This window comes from Carcharhinus amblyrhynchos, chromosome 25, assembly GCF_965287045.1.
Source record: "Carcharhinus amblyrhynchos chromosome 25, sCarAmb.v2.hapA, whole genome shotgun sequence".
Lineage (NCBI taxonomy): Eukaryota > Metazoa > Chordata > Chondrichthyes > Carcharhiniformes > Carcharhinidae > Carcharhinus > Carcharhinus amblyrhynchos.
This window is the reverse complement of record NC_137348.1, coordinates 6645879-6673831: the sequence shown is the minus strand read 5'-3', so window position 1 is coordinate 6673831 and position 27953 is coordinate 6645879. Positions and strand designations below refer to the sequence as shown.

Here is a 27953-nt window from a genome sequence, read left to right as displayed (position 1 = left end):
TGCAAAAAAAGGCACTTGAGGCATGGTTGCTGGATCTATCTAAATAAATCACTGGATCCTATAGCGAAGTTAATATCCCAGAGAGAAAAATGGACTGAAGGACCCTCGTTTTCAGAAGCAGTCCTGTGGTCAAATAGCTATTATCTAAGAGTTCAGTAGCTGACATCCACCTGCGCAGACATGGCTAGGAGTGCAACATTCACCCAAAGCTCCGAACTGAGGTAGCACAGTGGCAGAGTGGTAAGCACTGCTGCCTCACACCACCAGGGACCCAGGTTCGATTCCCGGCTGGGGTCACTGTGTGGAGTCTGTACATTCTCCCCGTGCCTACGTGGGATTCCTCCGGGTGTTCCCCGTTTCCTCCCACAGTCTGAAAGACCATGCTGGTTAGGTGCATTGACCCAAACAGGCGCCAGAGCATGGCGACCTGGAGAATTTCTTAACTTCATTGCAGTGTTAATGTAAGCCTTACTTGTGACTAATAAACAAACTTTATATGTCATTCTGCAGAACAAATTTTCACTCCGAATGATTTTTAAAATGCCCCTGAAACGGCTTTCCAAAATGCTCTGCATCATAAGTTTTTTCTTTTTTCTAGCTTGAAAAGCACACATCAGTTCGTTGTCAGTATAAATGATCAGACACATTAACTGTTAATTAACTGCAACTCCACCTCTACAAGTTATGATCACTTGCAGAACATCGTTGCTCAGTCCGTAAGCACAACTGCAACCTATCACTTGCCATTTTGATTTACCATCATGCTCTCATGCCTACATTTTCATCCCTGGTCTGCTGTACCGTTCCAGGTAAGCCCAGCGCAAACAGGAGGAACAGCTCCTCATCTTCCGATTCAGCCCTTGACAGCGTTCTGGACGTAGCTTCAAATCATGAACTCTGTCCTCCAGTCCCCAAACACAAACTCCTCTCTCCACCTTCCTTCTCTACACACATGGAGCCAATTTAACTTTGTTTTCAGGGTACTAACCCTCACACTGCTACCTGAACTTTATGTCACTATTAGCAGCTTTCTTAATCTTTATTTGGAATTACAAGCTTTCGGAGCGCTGCTCCTTCATCAGGTGAGTGGCCACCCACCTGATGAAGGGGCAGCGCTCTGAAAGCTTGCAATTTCAAATAAACATCCTGACTTCAACCTGGTATTGTCAGACTTCCTACTGTGCCCACCCCAGTCCAACGCCGGCATCTCCAGATCAGACTTAATCTTTACCACGTTTTGTCTTGTATCGTTGCCAACTTTGTCAAATCTCTCAAGCTCTCACCTATCCCTGACCTTCTATTTAGCTCCACCACTCTCTCTTTAACAGTACTGAATCCATTATATTTCTAACTCTCTTCAGTTCTGAGGAGTCATATGGACTCGAAAATTAACTCTGCTTCTCTTTCCACAGATGCTGCCAGACCGGCTGAGATTTTCCAGCATTTTCTGTTTTTATTTCAGATTTCTAGCATCTGCAGAATTTTGCTTCCACTTCTAAATTATTTCCCCTTTGCTGCGTTCTGTGCATCATCTGTAGGTCAAAACCTCAAGGAGCCCAGAGACATAGATCCATAACCTGAGAATACAAAGGGCCAAACTTTCACTTCTATTGTGCACACATGTTAATTCATAAGAACATAAGAACATAACAAATAGGAGCAGGAGTAGGCCATCCAGCCCTTCGAGCCTGCCCCGCCATTCAATAAGATCATGGCTGATCTGTCGCTGCTCAGTTCCACTTTCCCGCCCTCTCCCCATAACCCTTAATCCCCTCTCCTATCAAAAACCCATCAACCCACGTCTTAAAAATATTTAGTGAGGCAGCCTCCACCACTTCAACAGGCAGAGAATTCCAGAGATTCACCACCCTTTGAGTGAAGAAGTTCCTCCTCAACTCCGTTCTAAACCGCCCCCCTTTTATCTTGAGGCTGTGCCCCCTAGTCCTATTGTCTTTTTTGAGCGGGAAGAGTCTTTCCACCTCTATCCTATCCATCCCATTCATCATCTTATACGTCTCAATGAGATCTCCTCTCATTCTTCTAAACTCTAACGAGTACAAGCCCAGTTTATTCAGTCTCTCCTCATAGCTCAACCCCCTCAACTCCGGTATCAGCCTAGTAAACCTCCTCTGCACTCCCTCCAAGGCCAAAATATCTTTGCGCAGGTGCGGCGCCCAAAAATGCACACAGTACTCCAGTTGCGGCCTCACCAATGCCCTATACAGCTGCAGCAAGACCTCCCTACTTTTATATTCAATCCCCTTCGCTATGAAGGCCAGCATCCCATTCGCCTTCCTGACCACCTGCTGCACCTGCAAGCTGGGTTTTTGCGACTCATGCACAAGGACCCCGAGATCCCTCTGCACCGTCGCCTGCTGCAGTTTTTCGCCTCGTAAGTAACAGTCCTTCCTACCATTTTTCCTACCAAAGTGGACCACCTCACACTTGCCAACATTAAACTCCATTTGCCATTTCTTGGCCCATTCGCCAGCCTATCTAGATCCTTCTGCAGACTCTCCACACCCTCCGCACAATTTGCCGTTCCACCAATCTTGGTGTCATCAGCAAATTTCGACACTCTACACTCGGTTCCCTCCTCCAGATCATCTATATAAATGGTAAAAAGCTGAGGCCCCAGCACCGACCCCTGGGGCACTCCACTAGTCACCATCTGCCAATCCGAATAGCACCCGTTGACCCCCACTCTCTGCCTCCTATTTGACAACCAATCCTCTATCCACGCTAACACCCTACCCCCAACTCCATGTCCCTCGACCTTCTGCAATAACCTCTTGTGAGGCACTTTGTCAAACGCTTTCTGAAAATCTAGAAAGACCACATCCACCGGCTCTCCTCTATCCACCGCCCTAGACACATCCTCATAGAACTCCAGTAAATTTGTCAGACACGACTTCCCTTTAATGAAACCGTGCTGCGTCTGCTCTATCAAGCAATTCCCTTCAAGATGCCTCGCAATTTCCTCCTTAATGACAGATTCTAACATTTTACCTACCACAGATGTTAAACTAACCGGCCTATAATTCCCCGCCTTTTGCCTGGCACCCTTCTTAAACAACGGCGTAACATTAGCCGTTTTCCAATCATCCGGCACTTCCCCGGAATCCAGCGACGTCTGGAAAATAACCACCAAGGCATCCACTATCACCTCCGCCATTTCTTTCAGAACCCTCGGATGCATTCCATCCGGTCCTGGGGACTTGTCCACAATCAGCCCCTCCAGTCTGTCGAGCACCGCCTTTCTAGTAACAGTAATGTCATTAAGACCCTCCAGTCCTACCACCTTTCCATCGCTAACACCCGGCAAATTATTTACGTCCTCCTCCGTGAAGACAGAAACAAAAAAGTTATTCAATACCTTAGCCATATCCCCATCCCCTACCACTAGGTCCCCTTTCTCATCCTCTAAAGGACCAACATTCACCCTAGCCAGCCTTTTCCTTTTTATATATTTATAAAAACTCTTGCTATCCTTTTTTATATTAAGTGCTAGCCCAGCTTCATAGTTTCTCCTACCCTTCCTTATCAACTTCTTTGTCAATCTTTGTTGACATTTAAACCTCTCCCAATCCTCTTCTCGCCCACTACTCTTAGCTACTCTAAATTCCTCCGCTTTTAGTTTAAGACTTTCCTTCACCTCCTTTGTTATCCACGGCTTATTACCTCTCCTCCTACTATCCTTTTTGACCATCGGAATAAATTTCCGTTGAGCACCAAGAAAGATCTCCTTAAAGATCCTCCACTGCTCCTCAACAGACCCTCCCTCCAACGTGCTCTCCCAGTCCACATTCGCCAATTCTTCTCTCATCCTACCGTATTTCCCTCTATTCAAACAAAGGACGCGTGTCCGGGAACCCACTTTCTCCTCCTCCATCTGCACCAGAAACTCCACCATACAATGATCACTCTCCCCAAGAGGATCCTTCACCACAAGGTCCCTAATTCTACCCGCCTCATTACATAGCACCAGATCCAAGATAGCTCGCTCCCTCGTCGGCTCCAACACACACTGTTCGAGGAAACTATCCCGGCAGCATTCCAAGAACTCTTCCTCGAGCCCCCCACGTCCAACATGGGTCGACCAATCAATATGCAGATTGAAATCCCCCATAACTACGGCCGTCCCATTCTTGCACGCCGCACTTATTTGCGCGTTAACAGCCCGCCCCACCTCCAGATCATTATTCGGGGGCCTATAGACGACACCCACCAGCGTCTTCCTCCCTTTGCTGTTCCTAATCTCCACCCACAACGATTCCACCCTCTGCTCCTTGGCTCCAATATCATCCCTTGCTACCACCGTGATGCTATCCTTAATCAGCAGAGCTACGCCCCCCCCTTTTCCCTCCTGCCTATCCTTCCTAAACACTTGATAGCCCTGTACATTCAGCTCCCAGTCCCTGTCACCCTGCAGCCACGTCTCTGTAATGGCCACCAGATCGTATCCATTTGTGTCGATCTGCGCCACCAGCTCATCCACTTTATTCCGAATGCTTCGTGCATTCAGATAAAGTGCTTTCATCCCAGCCTTCACCTGGACCCTATTTGCCGCAACGCCACCAACTATACTCACGCCCCCTACTCCCTCTATTATTGGGACACCCTCGGCTTCTTCCCTTACATGTACACTCTCCTTAACTTTAGACCTCATAAGGTCACCTACCCTCGCACCCTCCCCCCCCCTAATTAGTTTAAAGCCCTGTCTACAGTCCTCTTTACTCGATTCGCCAGCACTCTGGTCCCAGCATGGTTCAGACCAACCCCATCCCTCCCGAACAGGTCCCACCTACCCCAATACTGGTGCCAATGCCCCATAAATTCAAACCCATTCCTCCCACACCAATCCCTGAGCCACCCATTCACTTCCTTAATCCTGTCAACCCTACGCCCATCTGCACACGGTTCAGGCAGTAGCCCAGAGATAACCACCTTGTCGGTTCTATTTTTTAATTCCATTCCCAGCTTTTCATACTCCCTCCCCAGATCCTCAGTCTGCATTTTGCTTACGTCGCCGGCACCCACATGTAACACAACGACCGGATTCTCACCCTCCCACTCCAGGTTCCTCTGCAGCCCAGCTGCGACATCCCGTACCCGAGCACCAGGCAGACAACACACCCTTCTGTGCACTTTGTCATTGTGACAAAGGACAGTGTCAATACCCTTCACCCCACTATCCCCAATAACTACTACGTTCCTTTTCCTTTTCTCTTTGCCTATGTCCTGCTGCAGCACTGTACCGTGTGCAGTTTGCTCACCAACCTCACCTGCCTCGTTCTCGTCCAACTTGGAAGCAAGAACCTCAAACCTGTTATGCAGATTAAGAGGCTGAGGCCTCCGCTCCTCACCCCCCTTCCTCTTCCCAGTAGCCCCCTCTTGTCCCTGACCCTTAGAGTTAGCCAGTCTAGGGGGGGTGGATGTCACTTGCACCCCATTGACAATGGCACCCTCTCTCCCCCTGATGAGCCTCAGTGTCTGTAGCTCAGAGGCCAGCTCATTTACCCTGAGCTGGAGCTCCTCCAGCAACCTGCACTTACTGCAGACATGGTCACTGGGATGAACCCTAGGGTCCACCAGTTCCCACATCATACAGAAACCACACATCACATGCCCCTCCATTATTTACTGTAGTAGTTTTGAAAAAATTTTTTTTTTTTTTGTTTTTTTTGGTTTTTTTTTTGTTTTTCAAACGAACTCACCTGGCCTTTTCTCTTCCAAGCCCTTTTTGATATTAAGCCCTAGTAGCTCACTCTGCTTCCCTCTCACTCCGCTGCCCGCTCAGACGCTGCCCGCTGTCTACACCAGGCCTCCTTTTAAACCTGGCGCTGATTTAAATCTGATGAACCACAACTGCCTGCTAACCACTCCCTCAGAATTCTTAAAGCAGTAAATACAATAAATAAATGCTTTAAACAGTTCTACAAAGAACAAAGTGCTTTAAACTTATTTTAAACTGGTTTTTAACAGGTAAAATCTTAGCTGTCTCTCTGCTCCTTCACTCGTCTGCTCCAGCAAACAATGGAAGGCTTCACCTTCAGTGTACACAATCACAGTTTTTCCTGAGTTTAACACATTCCATTCTGTAAATGGTTAAATACAAAGTCTATGCATATGCACAAGTGATGTGCATATGCATATACAATGCTGTGGCATTGTAATAAAGCATTGTAATACTTTATTACAATGCCACGGCAAAGACAGATGGAGATATCCCCACAATATGTTCATTATTAGCCAAATACATGCCTCAAGTGGTGGCTTTTCATCAGGGCAGACTTCAGTTTAATCTCACAGATAATGGGACAATGCCTAAAGTTCTACCTCCCAGCATCGGCATTTGGTAATGTTTTTAATCATTTACTCATTCACTGCTCTTCTTTACAGAGTAGCTTGAATGGTCAGGCCTGTGTTTAACATTTCATCCTGAAGGACTCATCTTGTGTGTGACATTAGACCAAGTCTCAATTTTCATCCTGCAAATTCACTAACTTCTGCTATTGGCCACTGACAGTACTTCTTTGCATGTCAGCGCATGTACAGATATATCCACCCTCTAAAATGGTGATAGCTTATTTCTTTGTCCGTGCATCCCCAAAATGGCAACAAATTACTTGGTTAAGAGGTGCAGGGAGGGCTTTACCTCCAAACCTACTTGGTTTCATAAGTGTAAGATCTCCACTTCAACCTGTGTGGATAGAAGGCTTTGTTAAAAGTGTTACCTTGATGCTGTCGGCATTGTAGTATTTCCAATTACAGGGCCAGTGATGACTGTGCATACACCTGCACAGGTGCAACGCTGGCAGCAAACAAAGCCTTGCAAGTACTGCACACAGAGTCAGTGTTAGAGGTTGGATAGAGGTATTGGTTTTGTACAATGCTGACTTGTCCTGAAGGCAATTTTGCAAGGGGAAATGGTACATAAAAACAAACAAGTTTTGCTGCAGCTGGACAGGGTGTCAGTGAGACTACATCTGGGAGGACAGTTTTTATTGAAGGACAGTCTCTTTATTGAAGGATGGATATAAATTGCACTAGAAGTAGTTCAGAGATGGTTCACTCGACTGACTCATGGAATGAAGTGGTTGTGTTAGGAGGAAAGGTTAAGGCTATATCTATTGAAGTTTAGAAGAATGAGGTGATCTTATTCAAACATAGGAGATCCTGGGTGGACTTAACAGGATGGATACTGAAAGGATGCTTCCCCCTTATGGGGGGACTAGAACTAAGGGACACAGTTTAAAAATAAGATGGAGATGCAGAGAATTTTTGTTCTGAAGGTCGTTGGTTGTTAGTCTGTGGAACTTTCTCCCCCAGAAAACAGTGAAGACTGTGATATTATTAGAAGGGCTATGGAGATAGACAGAAAGTAGAGGCCATGATCTTATCAAATGACGGAGCAGGCTTGAGGGGCTGGCTCCTGTTCCAAATCTGCATGTTCATATGGAAACACACCCTTTAGATGTAAAAGTTACACAAACTATACACAAGTCTACTTTTGTCTCAAGTGCCTGGTCTTACCTGTTGTGCGTAACCTCGGAACATAGGATTAATCAACTTAATGCCATGGGCAAGGCTTGTAGGAACAACATAGCTTGGACTGCACAAGAGAGAGAAAGGGAAATTAATTGCAGCAAGAGCAATATCAGTTAATCTTATGTGATACAATTAACTCTCAGACCCTATGCAATACAGTAGTCAAATCCTGAGACTTTTCTCTCTGGTCCTCATGTTAGATGTGGGAAACAGACATTTAGATTTACACCCGAATCAGGTGGCTATTTTTGTCTCCAATCTCATTGAGTGTTTAGCTGTATCGAAAAGATACAGCTAAAATCACACTGCAGCACAAAGGAACAAAAATCAGCAGCTTTGTAATTCTAGGTCAGTGAATTTTTTGGGCAAAATATTTCTCCAAATGTAAATTAAAACATTTTATCCACATTTGGCCATCCATCCATCCAGCCTTCTTCTGCATTCAAATTCTACAAATCAACAAAGAATTTGCATGGCACACACACAATTTGTACACCAGATACACTCCAAAGATCAACCTAGGTTAGGTTGATTGGCCATGTTAAATTAACCTTAGTGTCGGGGGATCAGCAGGATAAATGAGAAATTATGGGAATAGGGCCTGGGTGGGATTGTGGTCAGTGCAGACTCGATGGGCCGAAAGATCTCCCTCTGCGCTGTAGGGATTCTATGATCTTTGCCACATTTGGAGCTCCTGTTCATTAAAAGGGTCAACTGCAGAAAATTGAGCATAGCCCCTTCAGAAACTCTGTTATGTTACGTATTGCGCCATGTTTAAATAAAAGTGCCCTACACTGCTCTAATAATGGTTTCAACTGCAGAAGAAGCATATGCTACAATTACAGAAATTCTCACATGGAAGATCTGCCCGAACAGAGTGCGCTGGCTCAGTGCCACTTAAAACTGGGTTACGGGCAGTTGCGTGCTGTGGACACGTCAGCTGGGAACTCAACTGATACTACTCCAATGCATTTCGTGAAAGAATCGTGCCAGCCAAAACAAATTTTTCTTTAGATTTGAACTCAAGTTTGAGAACTAAAAGAACCCAAAAATAAAAATTTCAGTATAGAACAGGAAGGAAACAAAAAGCATTCGTTAAGTTAAACAGCAACACCTTTGAGGGAACACTTGCGTTATAACACTTAAACTACAGATGGCTATGCAAATTGGTAGAACTTCACATAGCAGCTAACAGTGCCCACAACCCTCGAATGTGTTCTGCCATTTCAATATATATCTAAAAGCTCTTTGTCAGGCTTTAAAAATAGATTAAATTGGATGAGCATCAGCAAATAACTGTTTTGCTTGTTTTGTACGTCCACTGGTTAGCAAGGCAACCAGGTGAAATCTTTTTAAACGTATGAAGCTGCCTATTCAATCAGATTAGCAACACTTCTTTCATCACTATCCTCACAGCAGAAAAGAATGACATAATGGTTTAGAACACTTGAAAGTCTTAACTGATTCTGATGGTGGCCTTCAAGTTACACAACACCATTCGAATGAACAAAATGTACTGAATCCAAACAACACAGGAATTTGCTCATCTTTATAACCTGGAAGTAACATTTCAGCATTTACAAAGATGCATCAACATTTATAAAATGGAACATTTATAGAATGGTACATACCGCTTTTTGTGCCAAAGCTCAGAGATAAGTTTCTGGTAGCTTTTGCAGAGAGCTGGCTTTTTATCTGTGCGAACCAAACCAACACACTCCAAGAAGAACTGGGTAAGTGGGGGGCTACAACAGAAAAGTGGCTACACTTCAGAAAACTGGAGGATAACTGAATTAATATCACACTGCAAGTGCCATGACTACAGCCCAACAGAACACTGATTAAATGAGATCAGCTTTTAAATCCTCCAAAGACCTTCAGAGACACCATTAGCAGCTTTATTAACTGCGTATTGCAGTTTGAAAGGAAAAAAATTCTAAAACCAAGGCTTAATCACAGAAAGTCTATTTGCAACATTTTAACTACACATCAAGTCAACGAATGACTTGGCAACTAGCACAGAGTGGTGAACTGCCTGGCCCCCCTCACCTGCATTCATAGCTATTGATAATACAGAAGGGTCACTTTCCAGGAAAAAAGAATAGGGGCACAAATACTTCTATATGAATTTCCTTTGCATCCAAATTCATAAACCCTTTAACTATTTTCTACAACCATTACATGTTTATTTGAATAGTTTTAAGTTGTTTTTGCAGAATTTAAGTTTTATTTGCACTCTGAAAAGGGTGGCAGCTTTAATAACTTTCAAAAAGCTAACCGAATAAGATATAGAAGCAGAATTAGGCCATTCAACCCACCGAGTATGTTTCGCCATTTGATCATGGCTGTTATGCTCCTCATCCCCATTTTCCTGCATTCTCGCCATTATCCTTCAACCCATTACCAATTAAAAATGTTTAACTCCTCCTTAAATTTACTCACTGTCCCAGCATCCACGTGGAGTCGCGAATTCCATAGATTCACAACCCTTTGGGAGAGGCAGTTCCTCCCCAACTCTATATTAAATTTACTACACCTTATCCTAAGACTATGGTCTCTCTTTCTAGAATGCCCCACAAGAGGAAGCGTCCATTCTACGTTTACTTTATCCATACCTTTTATCATTTTGTGTACCTCAATTTGATCTCCCCTCATTCTTCTAAATTCCAGAGAGTATAGGCCTAAACTGTTCAGTTTTTCTTCATACGACAAACCCCTCATCTCTGGAATCAATCTAGTGAACCTCCACTGAACTGCCTCCAATGCCACTACATCTTTCCTCAAATAAGGGGACCAAAGCTGTGCACAATGCTCCAGGTGCGGTCTCACCAATGCCTTGTATAGTTGCAACAATACTTGGGGAATAAATAATTGGGAAGGGAAAACTGCAGGGTTTATAGTGAAAGGGCAGGAGAATAAGCTTTCCAAAAAAACAAGCACAGGCATGACGGACTGACTGATCTGCAGTGCTGTATATCATTCCACGTGATTTGATTGTTTGTGGATATTCAGGAAACTAATGGAAATTGAAAACACATTTTCCCCCACCCAGGTCTGGATGAAAGTCCCCACAATTTCTCCTACCAGTTGGACAAAGCCTGTAGTGCAGCATTCATGTAGCAAGAGTTTCCAATGTTCTTCATCCCAGTGAGTCCTAGCAGATAGATTTGAGGAGAGAAAGCAAATCAAAAATGAACATGTGGAGGTCAATTCTGAGACTACTCCGAAATAAACTTTGAGTTAATTAAATCAAATTAACCTATCTACAAAACAACAAACTGAGATAGCCCCTTATTGTATATATATATTTATTTATTAGTGTCACAAGTACATTAACACTGCAATGAAGTTACTGTGAAAATCCCCTAGTTGCCAGACTCTGAGTACACCGAGGGAGAATTTAGCATAGCCAACGCAACGTCTTTTGGACTGTGGGAGGAAATCCACGCAGACACGGGGAGCATGTGCAGACTACGCACAGAGAGCCAAGCTGGAAATCAAACCTGGGTTCCTGGCCCTGTGAGGTAGCAGTGCTAACCACTGTGCATATACTCTTAGTTGAACAAAAAGATCAATAAATTAAACAAAAAAAATCAATAAATGTGATGGGACACACCCTGATGGGGGTCCCTTACTTATACTCTTAAGAAAATAATTATTATTAAATTGAACAAAAGTTACAGGGATGACAGCCCCTGGTCCCAAGGCAACATGCTTGCACACAAACTAGCTTCATCATCATCTGGAATTCTCTCTCAATATCAACTACGATTTATATCAATGAGTATCTTCTTTATCTACTCAGCACTTTTTTGTGCTCCGGACACATTCTCGACAGTCTGCACTTCTAGTACCTCTTGGTTTTAGCTCATCGTCCTCTGACTCTGATTCTCCCTCATCTGCAACAGCAATGGGAACAGTTTTGAATGGATGGTTGCCAAGTGTTGAGCCAGAGCCCTGAAATAAAAATGCTGAGTTATTGCAATGCTCTCAGCCAGAAAATCAAAACCTACAAGAGCCATTGGATCACAAACGTGTGCTTGCATTGATGCAGATAATTTTATACCACAAATAAATCGAATACAATGACTGTGACAAAGATGTCCAACTACCTTTACCTATCCTTACTCAGGACTTACTCAGTTAAATGGTAGGGCACTGGGAAGAGTTACAGAACAAAGAAAGTGGAATCACAAGTGGACAGTGATAAAGAAGGCATTCAGCATCCTCGGTTCCATTGGTCAGAACATTGAATACAGGAGTTGGGATGTCTTGTTGAAGCTGTACAAGACATTGGTAAGGCCACACTAGGAATACTGTGTACAGTTCTGGTCACCCTATTGTAGAAAGAATATTATTAAATAGAAAGAGTGCAGAAGAGCTTTACTAGGATGCTATCGGGACTTGTTGGTTTCAGTTATAAGGAGGCTGGATAGACTGGGACTTTTTCCTCTGGAGTGTAGGCGGTTGAAGGGTGATCTTATAGAGCTCTATAAAATAATGAGGCATAGATCAGCTAGTCAAAATCTTTTCCCAAAGATAGGGGAGTCTAAAACTAGAGGGCATAGATTTAAGATGAGAGATATAAAAGGATCCAGAGGGGCAATTTTTTCTGAGGGTGGTGAGTGTCTAGAACAAGCTACCAGGAATAATAGTAAAGACGGGTAAAATTTTGTCTTTTAAAAAGCATTTAGAGTGTTACTTGGGTAAGACGAGTATAGAGAGATATGGGCCAAACGCAGGCAATTGGGACTAGCTTGAGGGTTTAAAAAAAAAGGGGCAGCATGGACAATTTGGGCCAAAGGGCCTGTTTTCATGCTGTAAACCTCCATGACTCTATTCATCAGCATGAAACTGCTGCTGAACGTCTTCAAATAATAAAGTCTACTACGGATAAAGAAATGATATCTCAAACAGCAGTACTTGTCTCATTACTGTCATAATCATAGTAATACCCCTGCGCAGTACCTGCTCTGTTGGCCTGCTTGACAACGCTGGGCTTGGTGCAACAGGTCGCTGTTCCAGGAAAACTTCCTTCTCACAGGCATAGCACCACACTCGGAACGTAGTCAGATTCACCGTCAGATTATGCTTCTTGGCCTGCAGTGGGGGTTTTTTTTTTGGGAACAAAGAAAAATCTGACTGATTGACAGTGCAAGTGATGGAACCTCATGAGGGGGAGAAAGGTCGTAACTTTGTTCGAAAATACTTTTATAGCATGTACCGAAAGTTTACAGAGTGCGAGTTCTCATCACTTTTGACAAAGTGTTACTTTATTGAAGTCAAACAGATTTATCCAGCTTCCAAAGCTTCCCTTAAATCATCTCATTGCTCCATGGATTTTTTTTTAAATTCCTTTACAGCAGCTCGTCTCTAGTGAGGTTCTTTATTTTCCATTCTCTGGTCTCAAGATTATTTTTCCTCAAATTTCCTTTCTTGGCAATTATTGAAAGTTCAGTGCAGCCTTGAAAGTAGCATTTGACATGCTAAACAAGAATTGTGTTAATTATAGACAACTGGTCCACTCAAATTAAGCCCGAGAATTAAATATCTAATAAGGCAACTGGACTGTTAAAACACCCAAGTAAATAAATCGTACAGATTAACCAGTTAAACTCCATTGAAGAGTACTTTTACAATGCAAATTTTCTATGAAAACATCATTAGCTCCAATAATAGAAGCCTGCAACGATCATTATAGGGGCTCAAACCTCAGCGAGCGAAGAACCCTGATAAGAACACTGAAGATTGCCACCTCTTGTAATAATGAGGTTGGAAAGTTAAATAAAAGACGACTGGTCTTCTGGGACAGCCAATGCAGCCTGCTTCTAGTCAAATCCAGTTCCATGGTGTCTAGTACTCAAATTCATCAGCGGAACTGGGATCAAATGTTGTATGTTTTTGGCCAACTCACAAGAGCGTCTGATGCAAGGGCAGTGTTACAAGAATGACAAGGGAATGGGGGAGGGGGCAAAAACAAAATCAATTTCAGCTTATTTCCAGCAATAAGCATGTATCTTGCAGTGAAATAAAGCAGCAATGTGCAACCCCTCACAATTTATGGAGAAGTCTGCAGTTTTATCTATCCCCTGCCTCCTTGCTATAGGATGAGTGGAATTTTCTCCTTTAAAACGTCAATTACCTGAGAATGTAACGTGCTGTGGTCGACATACGATTCCCCACATCCTACATAGGAGCAGCCACTCTGTTTGGGAAAAGGGGGACAAAAATAAGCAATAAATAGGATCACAAATAAAACAGTTTGGAAAAGCAAATAGAAAACAAAAACCATCTGAAACCAGACACTTTTGCTTTGTGTTCCCATAAGTTTGTAATTTTCCAACATAATTTTTTTAAGTTGTGCATGAATTACGTACATTATATCCGCTATTATTTTTCTAACCTCTGTCTATAGATCCATAACTGAAATTTGCTCACAAACCTTTATTAGCATTCTTGTGACAGCAGAAGTGAAAGAATTGCATTATATCACACTTTTTAGGATTTCAGGACATCCCAAAACACTTTGCAGCTAAAGTCAGTGAAGCACTTTTGGAATTCTCTGCCCGTTGAAGTGGTGGAGGCTACCTCGCTAAATATATTTAAGTCACGGGTAGATAGGTTTTTGGTAGGCAAGGGGATTAAGGGTTATGGGGAGAAAGCGGGAAAGTGGAACTGATCCACTTCAGATCAGCCATGATCTTGTTGAATGGCGGGGCAGGCTCGAAGGGCTAGATGGCCTACTCCTGCTCCTATTTCTTATGTTCTTAAAGAGAATTAACTGAGGAGATTAGTCTCCAGTTCTTCACTTCTGCTTTTGGAAGTTTCTGGCCTCCCCCTGCCCCACTTTCATGGCACTGATCAGAAAGTGACTCCAGCAGCAATCATGGTCACAAACCTATGTCTTATTCATCAGTGCATGACAATGAAGTGTAAATGCACAGCTCCATTTTGTCCGTGTTCCCAACAGCACCAAGTACTACATCTCCATTGCTCCCCCCATCCCCTCCCAGCAAAATGAGTTCACCATGCCCCAGATAGCTGCCTTCAACATTATCTACATTTTCGAATTATTCCATGTTTCTTCCCATCCTACCTTGGGTTCTCTAGCCTTCTAATCCAGATTCCTCCAAAGATGACTACTTCTTGCGCTGAGAAGTATCTACGCCCTGGTAAGTAGTTTCACAACACCAGGTTAAAGTCCAATAGGTTCATTTGGTAGCATGAATTTTCAGAGCACTGCTCTTTCATCAGGTGAGTGCAGGATTTGTTTCACAAACAGGGCATATATAGACAGTCTCAATTACAAGATAATGAAACAAATCCTGCAGTCATCTGATGGAGCGGTGCTCCGAAAGCTCATGCTACCAAATAAACCTGCTGGACTTTAACCTAGTGCTGAGAGACTATTTGCTGTGCCTACCCCGGATCAACACCAGCAACTCCATATCATATCTGCGTCCAAGCAGACTTGTCAAGTTGCAACCGGTTGCCCAGTAAGTTAAATGTAAAGAGTTAAGATGAGTCCAGTGCTAGATAACTGATTTGGTGAATATTTATTTCCCTGGTAGTGGCATCAACACCAACTCGGTGACTTATTTTCTGCAAAAAGGAAGAAGTGAAGTGCCCGGATTGACTCAAATAGCAAAATTTCTGCTTGCCTCTTTCACACACAGATTATCAAGGGGTCCTTTCACAAGGAGCCATCTTTCCTGGTCTCAAACTTGCACAGTATAAATTTTAACATATGAATGCTCAAAATGCTGATGTCAAGTGCCTCGTTGTCTGATAAAAGGATGACTGCCGTTGTTAATCAGTTCAACATCTCCATTCAAATTGTGCCCGAAGCAATTTCTTCTATAAAAGCATCAGGGATTTACAAATTGATCCTCAGTCATTGCAATTTTAAGTCCTGACAGCAAAGATATGAACCCATTCAGGAACGAACAGCAAGTGCTTAATCCTTCGATTCACATATGGTTTTATTATCTGGACCAAGACTGTAGCTAGCTAGCATGAAAGTTAGTCCTAAGTCTGGGACCATATTTGTGTAATAAGTCACCTCTGTAAGCACAGAAATAATATCATGCAATAGAAACCACTCCTTACCTGAAGGCAAGCCCATAGGTTTGGTCCACCAACACCACAGGATTGGCATGTTCCCTGAGGAAAATAGGTTTCTGTTTAATAATCTCAAATTATTTTATTTAAGCTACAATCTTACAAGATGTCAAACATGGCTGGAGAGAATTCCCAAATGTGATCCAGAAGGTGAGATAACAGGGGGTTGGGGGGTAGAGAACCAGATTGGCTGACTGATAGAAAGCAGAGGATTAGGACAAATGGTCCTTCTCTCGTCACTCTTGCTTCCTGACCTGCTGAGTATTTCCAGCCTTTTCTGTTATTTCAGATTTCTTGCAACTGCAGTATTTAGCTTTTGTATTATCATTAATCTATATTGACTGACATAATAGCAGTATTGTCTGCACTGGTTTGTGCCAGTGCTGGAGAACACTTCACAGACAGCTTATTGCACAAGGAGAACCGAAATAGACAAGAAATTGCATTCTCCATGCACGAGCCAGAAAAGTTTGGCAACATTTCAACTCTAATAGAAAATGAAATCATTTACACGGTTACACAAAGGCAATTTAAAACTGATATTAGGTTGAAGAATATTTTAAACAGACCAGAGGAAAGTCACAATATGAATTTACTAGTAACTTGTCTTTTTATCTTTTTATTCTTTTTATTGTTTTTGTCTTTTTATTCCGCAGGTGGAGGTCCACCTTGTCGTCAAATGAGGGGCATGCACACAGTGGGTCGTGCGTGGGCTGCTCCTGGAGGTTCCGGGAGTGGCCTAGTACTTCGTGTCGGTGTGTGTGCTTGATCCTGGACCAGTAGACGGGCGCCGCAACAGCTCAGTGACTAGCACTGCTAGCTGTGCAGATACATGGATTTGGGCCTGTGTCTGTGGGAGTTTGCGCATTCTCCCTGTGGTTGCGTGGGTTTCCTCTGGGCGCTCCGGTTTCCTCCCACACCCCAAAGATGTGTTCTTAGGCTGATTGGTTTACCAAATTGACACTATTCTCCCCTGAATCTGGCTAAGTTAGGGGTTCCACTCGCAGACACGCAGGGTAGAGTAGGTGTAGGAGGATGCGGCGGCACGGGCTCGTTGGGCCGAAGGGCCTGTTTCCCGTGCTGGGTTGTTCTTTGTTTGTTGTTCTTGTCCATATCATCTCTACTGCTAATGATTCTCACTCTCAAATGTGTGTTCTTCAGAATGCACCAAAAATTTTTTTGGTATACACAGTGAGTACTGGCAGTGCCTACTTATTTTGTCCCTTAGACACAAGGGACAATATTTTTCAGTGTACTCAAGTTAGGAATGCAATGAAATAGGCATGGAGGTATGCGAATCATGCCAACTCAGCCAATTTGGAAGAAGTTGCTTTAGGTAAATGCTAACTATCTTCGTAAAATATAATGCTAAAGAGGGATTAAAATACATCATTGATTGTATGTTCAACCTCTCCTTGTGAGGAGACGCCAAAGTTATAAACACAACATGGTCACTAACAAATCCAATTGGAAATTCAGGAGAGATTGTTTTATGGAGGGAACATAAGCATAAGCACAAGTGGTTCAGGCAAATACTGCAAGATCATTTAAGGGGATGCTAGTTAAACACTGGAGAAACAAAGGAATTTAAAAAAATGTTGGTTTGGTGAGATGGAGAGGTGTGGGAGAACACTCACATGGAACATAAACACCAGCACAGACCAATCGGATGGATTGGTTTGATTTCTGAGCATTCTACGATTCTTGAAATCTCACCGTGTACATGACACACAGGGTGCACTGCTCTCTGCATCAAACGGAGTAAGGGTCTGCGTGCAGTAACACTAAAACTGCACGGTAGTGATTTATTGGCCCAAGCCCAAAATCAGAGGTTTGGATAGAAATTTGCTCACTGAAATCCTGAAGTTAGGTTATGGAAGTCAAATTCAAATTGAAGCATTTGTGGTGATTGCATATATGCCAGCAAATCTGCTTTCCAAATTCTGTCATTATTGCAGTACTACCCTATTGTGTTTGCTGTTTAAAGGCTTTCCATGTCATTGTAAGGAAAGATGACAGCTTAACTTTTGTTAAAAAATTTATACATATCAGTTACTACCCGATGTGAAGAAATAAGGTGTGGTACAAGTTCCTGCAGGAGCAATTTCTGCTTATTGGATGATCGTCTGTGGCAAGTATTAATTACTGACTCACAAGACTCGAGTTTAGACAAATTCATAGTGGGTTAACGCAACATGATAAAGTAGCACTTATTTTTAGTAACCACCCAAGAAACAGCTGCTGCTCAGTAGAAGACCAGGTCCTTATTTTCATAAGTACCTGTAGGTTTTGAGGCCTACACGATTGTGTTTACATGAACTGAAGTGAGACAATAGATCTGGGGTTGGTGCAGAAGGAACAAGAATTAATACATACTATTTTATTATTTCCTTAGCTGCCAAAGGAAAAAGTCCTGAACTTCATTTAACTGCCACCCCCCACACCTTCACCCCATTTTAGCAGGTCTATTTTTGAAGTAAACAATGTTATCTCCTTGTGAATGCAGTTACATCACTTTTCAAAAACAAACATTAAGCATACATTAACTAGTGCCCTTCACTTAAATTCTGAAGTAGGAAACTGGTGTATAAATAACTTATTGTAATGGCTCCTGATTAAAACAAAACTGAAGCTTGCTACTTGCAGACATGCCCTTCTGCAGTGCAAGTGGAAAGGTCAAAATTTGCTTAAAATTTAGGTCCAATTGTCAGAGCTGAATTACCAAGCTATCAATAAAACATGTCTACTCAAAGACATTTAAGCAAGACTATCTTGGAAATAATTTGATAATCCCCACTGCTAGACTGAGGCCTCTGTATCGCTTTTTAAAATTATTTATTCTTTCACAGGATGTGGATGTCACTGGCTAGCCCTAAGATGGGTAGCACAGTGGTTAGCACTGCTGTTTCACTGCACCAAGGCCTGCGTTTGATTCCCAGCTTGGATCAGTGTGTGGAGTTTGCATGTTCTCCCCATGCCTGCGCGAGTTTCCTCCGGTTGCTCCGGCTTCCTCCCACGGTCTGAAAGACATGCTGGTTAGTTGCATTGACCCAAAACAAGTGCCGGACTGTGTCAACTAGGGGAATTTCACAGTAACTTCATTGCAGCATTAATGTAAGCCTTACTTGTGGTCAATAAAATAAATAAACTTTAACCACCCTTGCAAAGGTGATGATGAATCACCTTCATGAAATGCTGCAGTCCATGCAATGTAATTACACCCACAGTGCTGTTAGGGAGGTCCAGGGTTTTGAACCAGCGACAGTGAAGGAGTGGTGATACAGTTCCAAGTCAAGATGGTATGGGAATTGGAACAGAACTTGCACATGGTAGTGGTGTACCCATGTGTAAAAATATCACATGCATAAGAAATGTACATGATACTAAGCTGAATGGCATATTAAATTGTATGCATGGGAAAAGGAAGATGTAAAGGGACATATACAAGTGAGTAAAATGGTGCCTGAAGGAATTCTAATGGGGACGCAAGAGGGTACCGAATTGGGGAAAAGAGGAAGCTTCATGGTGAGACCCCAAAGATTGTACAGGAGTAAAGGAATTTTGGCATACATTTACAAATCACTGGATGCCAACGCACAAACACAAAACACAATGAAAAAGGCAAATGGAACATTGACGATCTAATTCAAATCTTCAAAACCAAAAGATCTTGAAAAGGCAGAAAGATGCACAAGTGAAATTATTCCCTCCAGTGGAGGACACCAAACGTCCTGGCCTGCAGTTTCATTGCATTCGTCATCTCACCCACTGCTTAAAAAAAACTTTCTCTTCCTTTTAGGTGAAAAAAGGGCCACAAGCTTCTACAACTCTGATACCTTCATTCAGTCTGAGTGTGAGACCATGAGCTTCCTGCCACCTTGTCATTTTAATTCTCTACATTGCTTCCAGTCTGACCTTTCTGTCCTTGGCCTGCTGCAGTGTTCTAATGAAGCTCATCGCAAGCTTGATGAATAACAGCACATTTTTTGACTGGACACTTTTACAGCCTCCTGGTCTCAACACTGAGTTCAGCAATTTCAGGCTGTAACCTTCACCTTTGGCTTTGTTTCTCTTTCTTTGTTGGTTTGGTCTTTTCCTCTTGTTTCTCTCTCATTTCCTTGGTTTTGCTTTCAGATAGTAGCTATTTAAGACCTGACATTCTTTCAACTCCCCTAGACATCTCCTGCTTTTATTTACTCTTCCTGTGACTTCTTCTTTTGGCCTTGTACCTTTTGACATTTAATCACTTTTCCATCCCACCACATCAAAGATCCTCCCTTTGTTCTTCTGCCCATTCTTCCAAATCCAGCTTTTCCCAGCTGCAAGAACAGATCACTGACATGGTGGCACAATGGTTAGCACTGCTGCCTCAGTGTCAGAGGCCTGGGTTCAATTCCCACCTTGGATCACTGTCGGTGCGGAGTCTGCATGTTCTCTTTGTGTCTGCTGTGCTTCCTCCGGGTGCTCTAGTTTCCTCCCACAGTCCAAAGACGTCTTGGTCAGGTGCATTGGCCATGCTAAATTCTCCCTCAGTGTACCCGAACAGGCACCGGAGTGTGGCGACTAGACAATTTTCACAGTACCTTCATTGCAGTGTTAAAGACTACTTGTGACGCTAATAAATAAACTTAAAAACTTCTATTTTACTCCTGCACTTCTTCAGATGGTGCCATGGAGTCTTTTACACCAGATGGGTTAATGACTTATCCAAAAGACAGCAACTCAGTGGATTACTTGCTCAAGTAGGCTGACACATCAGTGCAGTAGGTTAGTGCTTACATGTCTGGACTGGAGCTTCCATCCAAACCTTTCTGACTTGGAGGAGAAAGTGCTGAACTGAGCCAAAAGTATGACAAGGAAAGGACATTACTAATGGCCACATTATCTACATAATTATTGCTAACATGGCAGTACAGATATTATTCAGCACCGGCAGTGATCATAAAATGCTTCAGCCACATTTCAGGCTGCATATACTTTATAGAGCGGTAAAACACTGAATCAGCAATCTTTTTTACCTTTGATTTGTGTAACAACTCCTCTTTAGTGATCTCTCCTATTGAATCCAGATGAGGACAGATATCAGTAGCATTAGACATCTTCCCAAACTTTAGCACTGTAATAAGAATTGCAGCTATCAAGATCAAAACTTTATATTGGACAGCCTATGAAACAATATAATTAGATAAGCACAGAAGTGAATGAATTTGTCTTCAACTTCACCTAGCTTAAAGATAGTACTTATTAACACAAACGAGGCTGCCAGGTCTAGAGGAAGGGTTCAGAATGTGAAGTACATCTTGACCAGTCCACTGACCGTTAAACCCACACAAAATGTCCAGTGAGACTGCCAGTTAAAAGACTATTTCATAGATCGCATGCAGCTTGTCTGACTCCAATTCCACATTCTAATACCTTTTAAAACTATGGTTTGTGCACTTTAATTGTAAATATATTGAAAACATTTCCACATAAGTGGCAACCTTATAAAATAACATAACGTTACACAGCTGAAGTAATCCAACATATAAGAATAAGATTTTTTACCATAGGCACCTCCAGCAGGAACCCTCAGATAGTGGTCAGGTGCAGGAGTTTTTTTTTACTCTCTTTAATCTGTGGCCCACGGACCAAAGCACAACACCCAAACCGTAACTCAGAGCGAAATCAATTTGTCCCAGCATAGGTCTGGGACTGAGCAGAGGCCTTCATGGGGGTCAGCTACACACTGGCTTAATTCACAGCCTTTATAGACAGATTCAGGTAAATAGTAAACCACTGGATAAAAAGCAAGTTACTGTGGATGCTGGAATATGAAACCAAATGAGAAAATGCTGAAAAATCTCTCTGGTCTGGCAGCATCTGCAAGGAGAGAACAGACGTTTCGAGTCCAGATGATTCTTTGTCAAAGCAGCTTTGACAAAGGGTCATCTGGACTCGAAACATCAATTCTTTTCTCTCCTTACAGATGCTGCCAGACTTGATTTTCCAGCATTTTCTCTTTTGGTAAATAGTAAATCAGTTTGACGGTAGCTTTCAACCTACCATTCATGGCCATCTTGTAAAACAGAAAGATGCATCTTTATGAATGTGTTCTATGGCGTCATCTTAGATAATTTTAGCTTAAATCTGAGGGACATAACGTCACTCTACCACTTTGAAGGATCTGTTCCCTAGCTGATCTTGTTTGGTTGTGCAAGAACCATCAACCCAAAAGAAAATCAAACCTAGAGTGAGCCCTGGTTGGGCTGTCATTAGACTCACTCAGGAGTCTGTGCTTGTACGGTCAAGAGAAGGTGCAATTCTGCAAAGGTTCCCCCAGACCGAGCAAGGACAGTGACTGCAGACAGCAATATTTATCACAGCAGACCCACATCTTTCAAAATCAACGATGTCATATTCATTCTCAACAGCTCTTCTCATACCAGCCCCACAACTGATAGCTGAAGAGGACGTGTGTTTTATTTTTTTCCCCTCTCGGTCACAGAAGTCTCAGGTTAACATTTTAAAAAATTAAATGATTGAAAATGCAGGTGATGCTGACTAAGAGTGAGTGGAGAAACAGACACACGCATGTGTACCAACCTACCCACATCTCCCCTACCCCCAGATAGACAAGTGCCCACCCCCCAACAGAAACACATTCACATGACTCACCCCTCATCCTCAGATGTACATACACATGCCCTCTCTCCTCACACAGCCCGCTTCCCCCCCCACACACAAACATCCCCTCTACTCACCCCTAGACCCACCCATACACACCCCTCCCCTCAACCCAGACCCCCCATAACATCCCCACCTCAACCCAGGCTCCACCCCCACCTTCCCTCACTCCAGACAGCGCCCACTCACTCTCTTCACCCCAGACACCCCCACACACACACCCCGTCACCCAGACTCCTCCACACACACCCTCCCATCACTCCAGATCCCCCACATACACCCCTTCCCCGCCAACAGACACACACCATCACCTCAGACTCCTCCACACATACACCACCTCACCCCAGACCCCACCACACACCCCAGACCCCACCACACAAAGACACACCCTCCCACCACCCCCTACCCTCACCAGACACTCTCACAGACACACCCTGTCACCTCAGATTTCATACACATCCCCTCTCCCCAGACCCCACCCCACACACACCAACCCCTCACCCCTACATTCCCCAGGTACAAACACCACGTCCTCCAGATCTTCCCCCACCCATGTCCCCTCCACTCTAGACCACTCCCCCACCCCTTCCCCTCCAGATTCCCTTCCTGACCAGCTGACCCACCCTACCCCCGCACCCCCCCCCAAACCCAACCCACACATAAGAAATAGGAACAGGAGTAGGCCATCTAGCGCTTCAAGCCTGCCCCACCATTCAATAAGATCATGGCTGATCTGAAGTGGCTCAGTTCCACTTTCCCGCTTTCTCCCCATAACCCTTAATTCCCCTGTCTATCAGAAACCCATCTACCCGTGACTTAAATATATTTAGCGAGGTAGCCTCCACCACTTCAACGGGCAGGGAATTCCAGAGATTCACCACCCTTTGAGTGAAGAAGTTCCTCCTCAACTCCGATCTAAACTGTCCCCCCCTTATCTTGAGGTTGTGTCCTCTAGTCCTGCTATCCTTTCTAAGCGGGAAGAATCTCTCTACCTCTACCCTATCCATCCCCTTCATTATTTTATACGTCTCTATAAGATCCCCCCTCATCCTTCTAAACTCCGAGTACAGACCCAGTCTATTTAGTCTCTCTTCATAGGCCAACCCCCTCATCTCCAGTATCAGCCTAGTGAACCTCCTCTGCACTCCCTCCAAGGCCAATATATCCTTCCGCAAGTGCGGCGACCAAAACTGCACACAGTACTCCAGCTGCGGCCTCACCAGTACCCTGTACAGTTGCAGCAAGACCTCCCTACTTTTATATTCTAGCCCCTCGCTATGAAGGCCAACATTCAGTTTGCCTTCTTAATCACCTGCTGCACCTGCAGACTGGGTTTTTGTGATTCGTGCACAAGGATCCCCAGGTCCCTCTGCAGCGTAGCATGCTGCAGCTTTTCACCTTTTAAATAATAATCCCTTCTACTATTATTTCTGCCAAAGTAGATAACCTCACACTTGCTAACATTATACTCCATTACACCCCTCTCCCCCCCACCCTGATCCACACCCCCCTCTCCTCCAGATCTCCCCCCCACCCTGATCCACACCCCCCTCTCCTCCAGATCTCCCCCCCACCCTGATCCACACCCCCCTCTCCTCCAGATCTCCCCCCCACCCTGATCCACACCCCCCTCTCCTCCAGATCTCCCCCCCACCCTGATCCACACCCCCCTCTCCTCCAGATCTCCCCCCCACCCTGATCCACACCCCCCTCTCCTCCAGATCTCCCCCCCACCCTGATCCACACCCCCCTCTCCTCCAGATCTCCCCCCCACCCTGATCCACACCCCCCTCTCCTCCAGATCTCCCCCCCACCCTGATCCACACCCCCCTCTCCTCCAGATCTCCCCCCCACCCTGATCCACACCCCCCTCTCCTCCAGATCTCCCCCCCACCCTGATCCACACCCCCCTCTCCTCCAGATCTCCCCCCCACCAAACCCACACCCCCCTCTCCTCCAGACCCCCCCCCCTCTCGACACACACCCCCAAGACCCACGCCCCTCTCCCCTCCAGCCCCCCCCACACCCGACCCACGCCCCACGCCCCTCTCCCCTCCAGACCCCCCCCACCCTTCATCTCCACATCACCCCCCCCCCGCCCCCCTCTCTTCACCCCATACACATGCACACACACCCTCCCCCCTATCTCTCTCTTCAGCGATGACAACTGAAGCCAGCACAAAAGCGCCGCTCATCAGCTTTGCAAACACACCTCATTCCTTCAAAAACGGATAAAGGATGCTGAAACACACCTCCAGCCCTGAGCGCGGTGCTGGCTGCCTGTCGGCGGGACCGGGTTCCTGCTCCACCCGTTTTAATATTTTCCGCTAAAGGAGCGCGAGCCGTGCCGCCGCCATCTTGGGGAGCGGCGCAATGCGCGCTGGGAGTTGTAGTTCCAGGCCGGAGGGAAGACCCCGGATGTCGGGCAGCCTCTAGCCCGCAGCGAGTGCCGCGGAGGTCTCTGGGAATTGTAGTTTCCCGCTGCCCGGTTACCCGGATGCGAGCGGATTGCAGGGGTTGCTGTGACGTCACCGCCGGGGGCACTGCGCATGCGCCAACTCAGACTCCAGTTCCAGAATGATACAGCATTGTTTACAATAGAAACAGCATTGCACTTGCCCTAACCCCGCCCCCCCGGGATAGTCCCCTACCTTAACCCCATACCCCCCAGGGAGATCTCCCATCCTAACCCCCCCCCCCGGGAAATCACTTACCCGAATCCCACTTCCTCCCCAGGGGTACCCCATACTCTAACCCAACCCAATCCCCCCCCCTCAGAGATATCCCCTAGCCTAACCCCTGTCCTCCCCCCCCCTCAGGGGTACCCCACAGGCCCCACAGATATCCCCCACCCTAGCCCCACCACCCCCCCCCCAAAGGGGTACCCCATACCTCAACGCCACCCGCTAGGGGTACTCCCACTCCAACACCCCCCCCCCCAACTTAGGGATAATCGCCGACCCTAACCTCACACCTCCCCCCACCAGGGAGATCTCCCATCTTCACTCCACCCCCACCCCAATCTCACTCCCCCCTGGGGGTACCCCACAGGCCCCACGGATATCCCCCACCCTAATCCCACCAACCCCCACAAGGGATACCCCATCCCTCTCCCCATCCTCCCCCCCGCAATGTGTACCCCACATCCCCCGGGGATATCTCCCACCCTAACCCCCCCACCCCCCAAGGATATCCCCCACCCTAACCCTACTCCCCTGGGGATATCACCCATCCATATCCCCCACCCTAACCCTACTCCCCTGGGGATATCACCCATCCATACCCCACACCCTAACCTCAACCCCCCCCCCCCAACAAGGATACACCACATCCTAACCCCACCTCCCAGAGATACACCCCACCCCAACCCCCCAGGGATACCCCCACCCTAATCCCCTACTCCCCCCAGGGATATCCCCTACCTTAACCCCAACCCCCCCAGGGATAACCCTACCCTAACCCCCCACTCCTGCAGGGATCCCCCCACCCTAACCCTAACCCTAACCCCCCACTCCCCCAGGGATATCCCCTACCTTAATCTCACCCCCCCGCAGTGCTACCCCCATCCCCTAGGGATACCCCACCCCCCAGGGATATCCCTCATTCTAACCCTACCCCACAGGGGTACCCCCACCTAACTCCCCCACCCTCCAGAGATACACCCCAACCTAACCTGCCCCCCAGGGTATCCCCATCCTAACCCCAGCCCCCAGGGATACCCCCATTCTAACCCCACACCCCCACCTGCCAGGGATACCCTCACCCTAACCCTACCCTCCCAGTGATATCCTCACCACCAGGGATATCCCTCCCACCCTAAACCCTGACCCAGAGATACCCCCACTTTAAACTGCCACCCGCCAGGAATGTCCCACCCCCCACACCCTTACCCCCACCCTTACCCACCCCCCCCAACCTTACCCACCCCCCCAACCTTACCCCCCCCAACCTTACCCTCCCCCTTACCCCCCCTCCCCCAGGGCTATCAGTCCACCCCCAGCGCTAACACTCACCTTTCCCCCACAGCCTTGCAGGGTGTGCGAGGGGGAGTAGGCCTGGGGGGTGGGGGGTGGGGGGTGGGGAGGGGGAAACAGGTCTGAAGCTACTCCCCACCCCACAGGCCAATCCCACATTCCACACTCTGTCCCCCCCACCCAACAGAGAAATCCCATCACCCTACCCACCTCCGACAAACAGGGTATCCCAACACCCTATTCCCCTTCCCAACAGGGCTATCCCTCCACCTTATTTGCCACCCAACATTTGATTTTCATTTTCTTATCGTCACATGTATTGGTATACAGTGAAAAGTATTATTTCTTGCGTGCTATACAGCCAAAGCATACCATTCATACAGAAGGAAAGGAGAGGGTGCAGCATGTGATGTTACAATCATAGCTCGCGTGTAGAGACAGATCAACTTAATGCAAGGTAGGCCCATTCAAAAGTCTGATAAGGGCAACGAAGAAGAGGTTCTTGAGTCAGTTGTATCTTTTTCCTGGTGGAAGCGAATATATCCAAGGTGTGTGGGGATCTTGCTATCCCACTGCCTTATTCTCCTGTTCATTAACGATCAATTGTGTCCTAGTCTCATCAGTGCAGTTAATTTCATCTTCACTGCAGTCATGAACCTAGAACACAATTAGAGGGGATTTACTTATAATGACAGCAGGGATGTAAGACAGGGTTATAGTGATTGGCCCTGCTAAATTGCCCCATAATGTTAGGGGGTCCAGCAAGATAAATAACGTGGGGTTATGGGCATAGGGACTGGGTGGGATTGTTGTTGGTGCAGGCTCGATGGGCCAAATGGTCTCTGCAGTTTGGTAAGTATAGCAAATTTCCTTCCCTGAAGGATAGCAGTGAACCAGATGAGGTTTTGCTCACAATTGATGATAATTTCATAGACTGCATACAACAATCTCCTCCAAACAGTTACATGACAATGATTTGTGATGTTGATTGTAAATATCAAGCAGGACCCCAAGGACAATTCATGCTCGTTCTGTCAAAATAGAGCCACGGGATCTTTACATCCACCCAAGAGTGCAGATAGAACCTCAGTTTAATGTCTACTTTGAAATATGGCACTTAACAGTGCAGCACTGCCTCAGTAGTGAGTGCCAGTCGGTAGTGTCAATCTGGATTGGCATGGTCAAGTCTTCAATGAGTCTTGAACTCAAACTTTCTGACCAATTAAAACAACAATACTACCCACAGCTAACATTTTAAGGGGGAAATGAAAACATGGGTGACACAGTGGTTAGCACTGCTGCCTTACAGCACCAGGGACCCAGGTTCAATTCCCAGGTTGGGTGACAGTCTGTGTGGAGTTTGCACATTCTCCTGTGTCTGTGTGAGTTTCTTCCGGTGCATCGGTTTTCTCCCAGAGTTCAAACATGTGTGGGCTAGGTTGATTCGCCATGCTGATTTGCCCCTGAGCATCCCAGGATATGTATGTTAGATGGATTAGTGAGGTAAATATGTGGGGTTATAAGGACAAGGCCCGGGTGGGATTGTTGTTGGTGCACTTGATGGCCTCCTCCTGCACTGATTCTACGATGTCTCAGAGCACCGGGACCCGAGTTTGGTTCTCCACTTGGGTTAGTGTCTGT

The 27953-nt window shown here is 45.6% G+C and overlaps 1 protein-coding gene across 3 annotated transcripts in view; it reads right to left on the bottom strand.

Moving 5' to 3' along the window:
• The window catches only part of usp20 (ubiquitin specific peptidase 20), a 64152-nt gene extending 39448 nt beyond the window's left edge, over positions 1-24704 (bottom strand). The window contains exons 1-9 of one of the 3 annotated variants that reach the window (XM_080212424.1): positions 24551-24704; positions 20691-20788; positions 15661-15714; positions 13694-13756; positions 12520-12651; positions 11406-11508; positions 10636-10705; positions 9183-9296; positions 7537-7615 (exon numbers count right to left, since the gene is read on the bottom strand). In XM_080212424.1, the coding sequence (XP_080068550.1) occupies positions 7537-7615; positions 9183-9296; positions 10636-10705; positions 11406-11508; positions 12520-12651; positions 13694-13756; positions 15661-15714; positions 20691-20771 (696 nt within the window). In that variant the 5' untranslated portion in view covers positions 20772-20788; positions 24551-24704. The remainder of the gene's footprint in view (positions 1-7536; positions 7616-9182; positions 9297-10635; positions 10706-11405; positions 11509-12519; positions 12652-13693; positions 13757-15660; positions 15715-20690; positions 20789-24550) is intronic. The other 2 variants (XM_080212425.1, XM_080212426.1) reach the window with 2 other exon arrangements.
• Positions 24705-27953: the final 3249 nt, after the last annotated feature.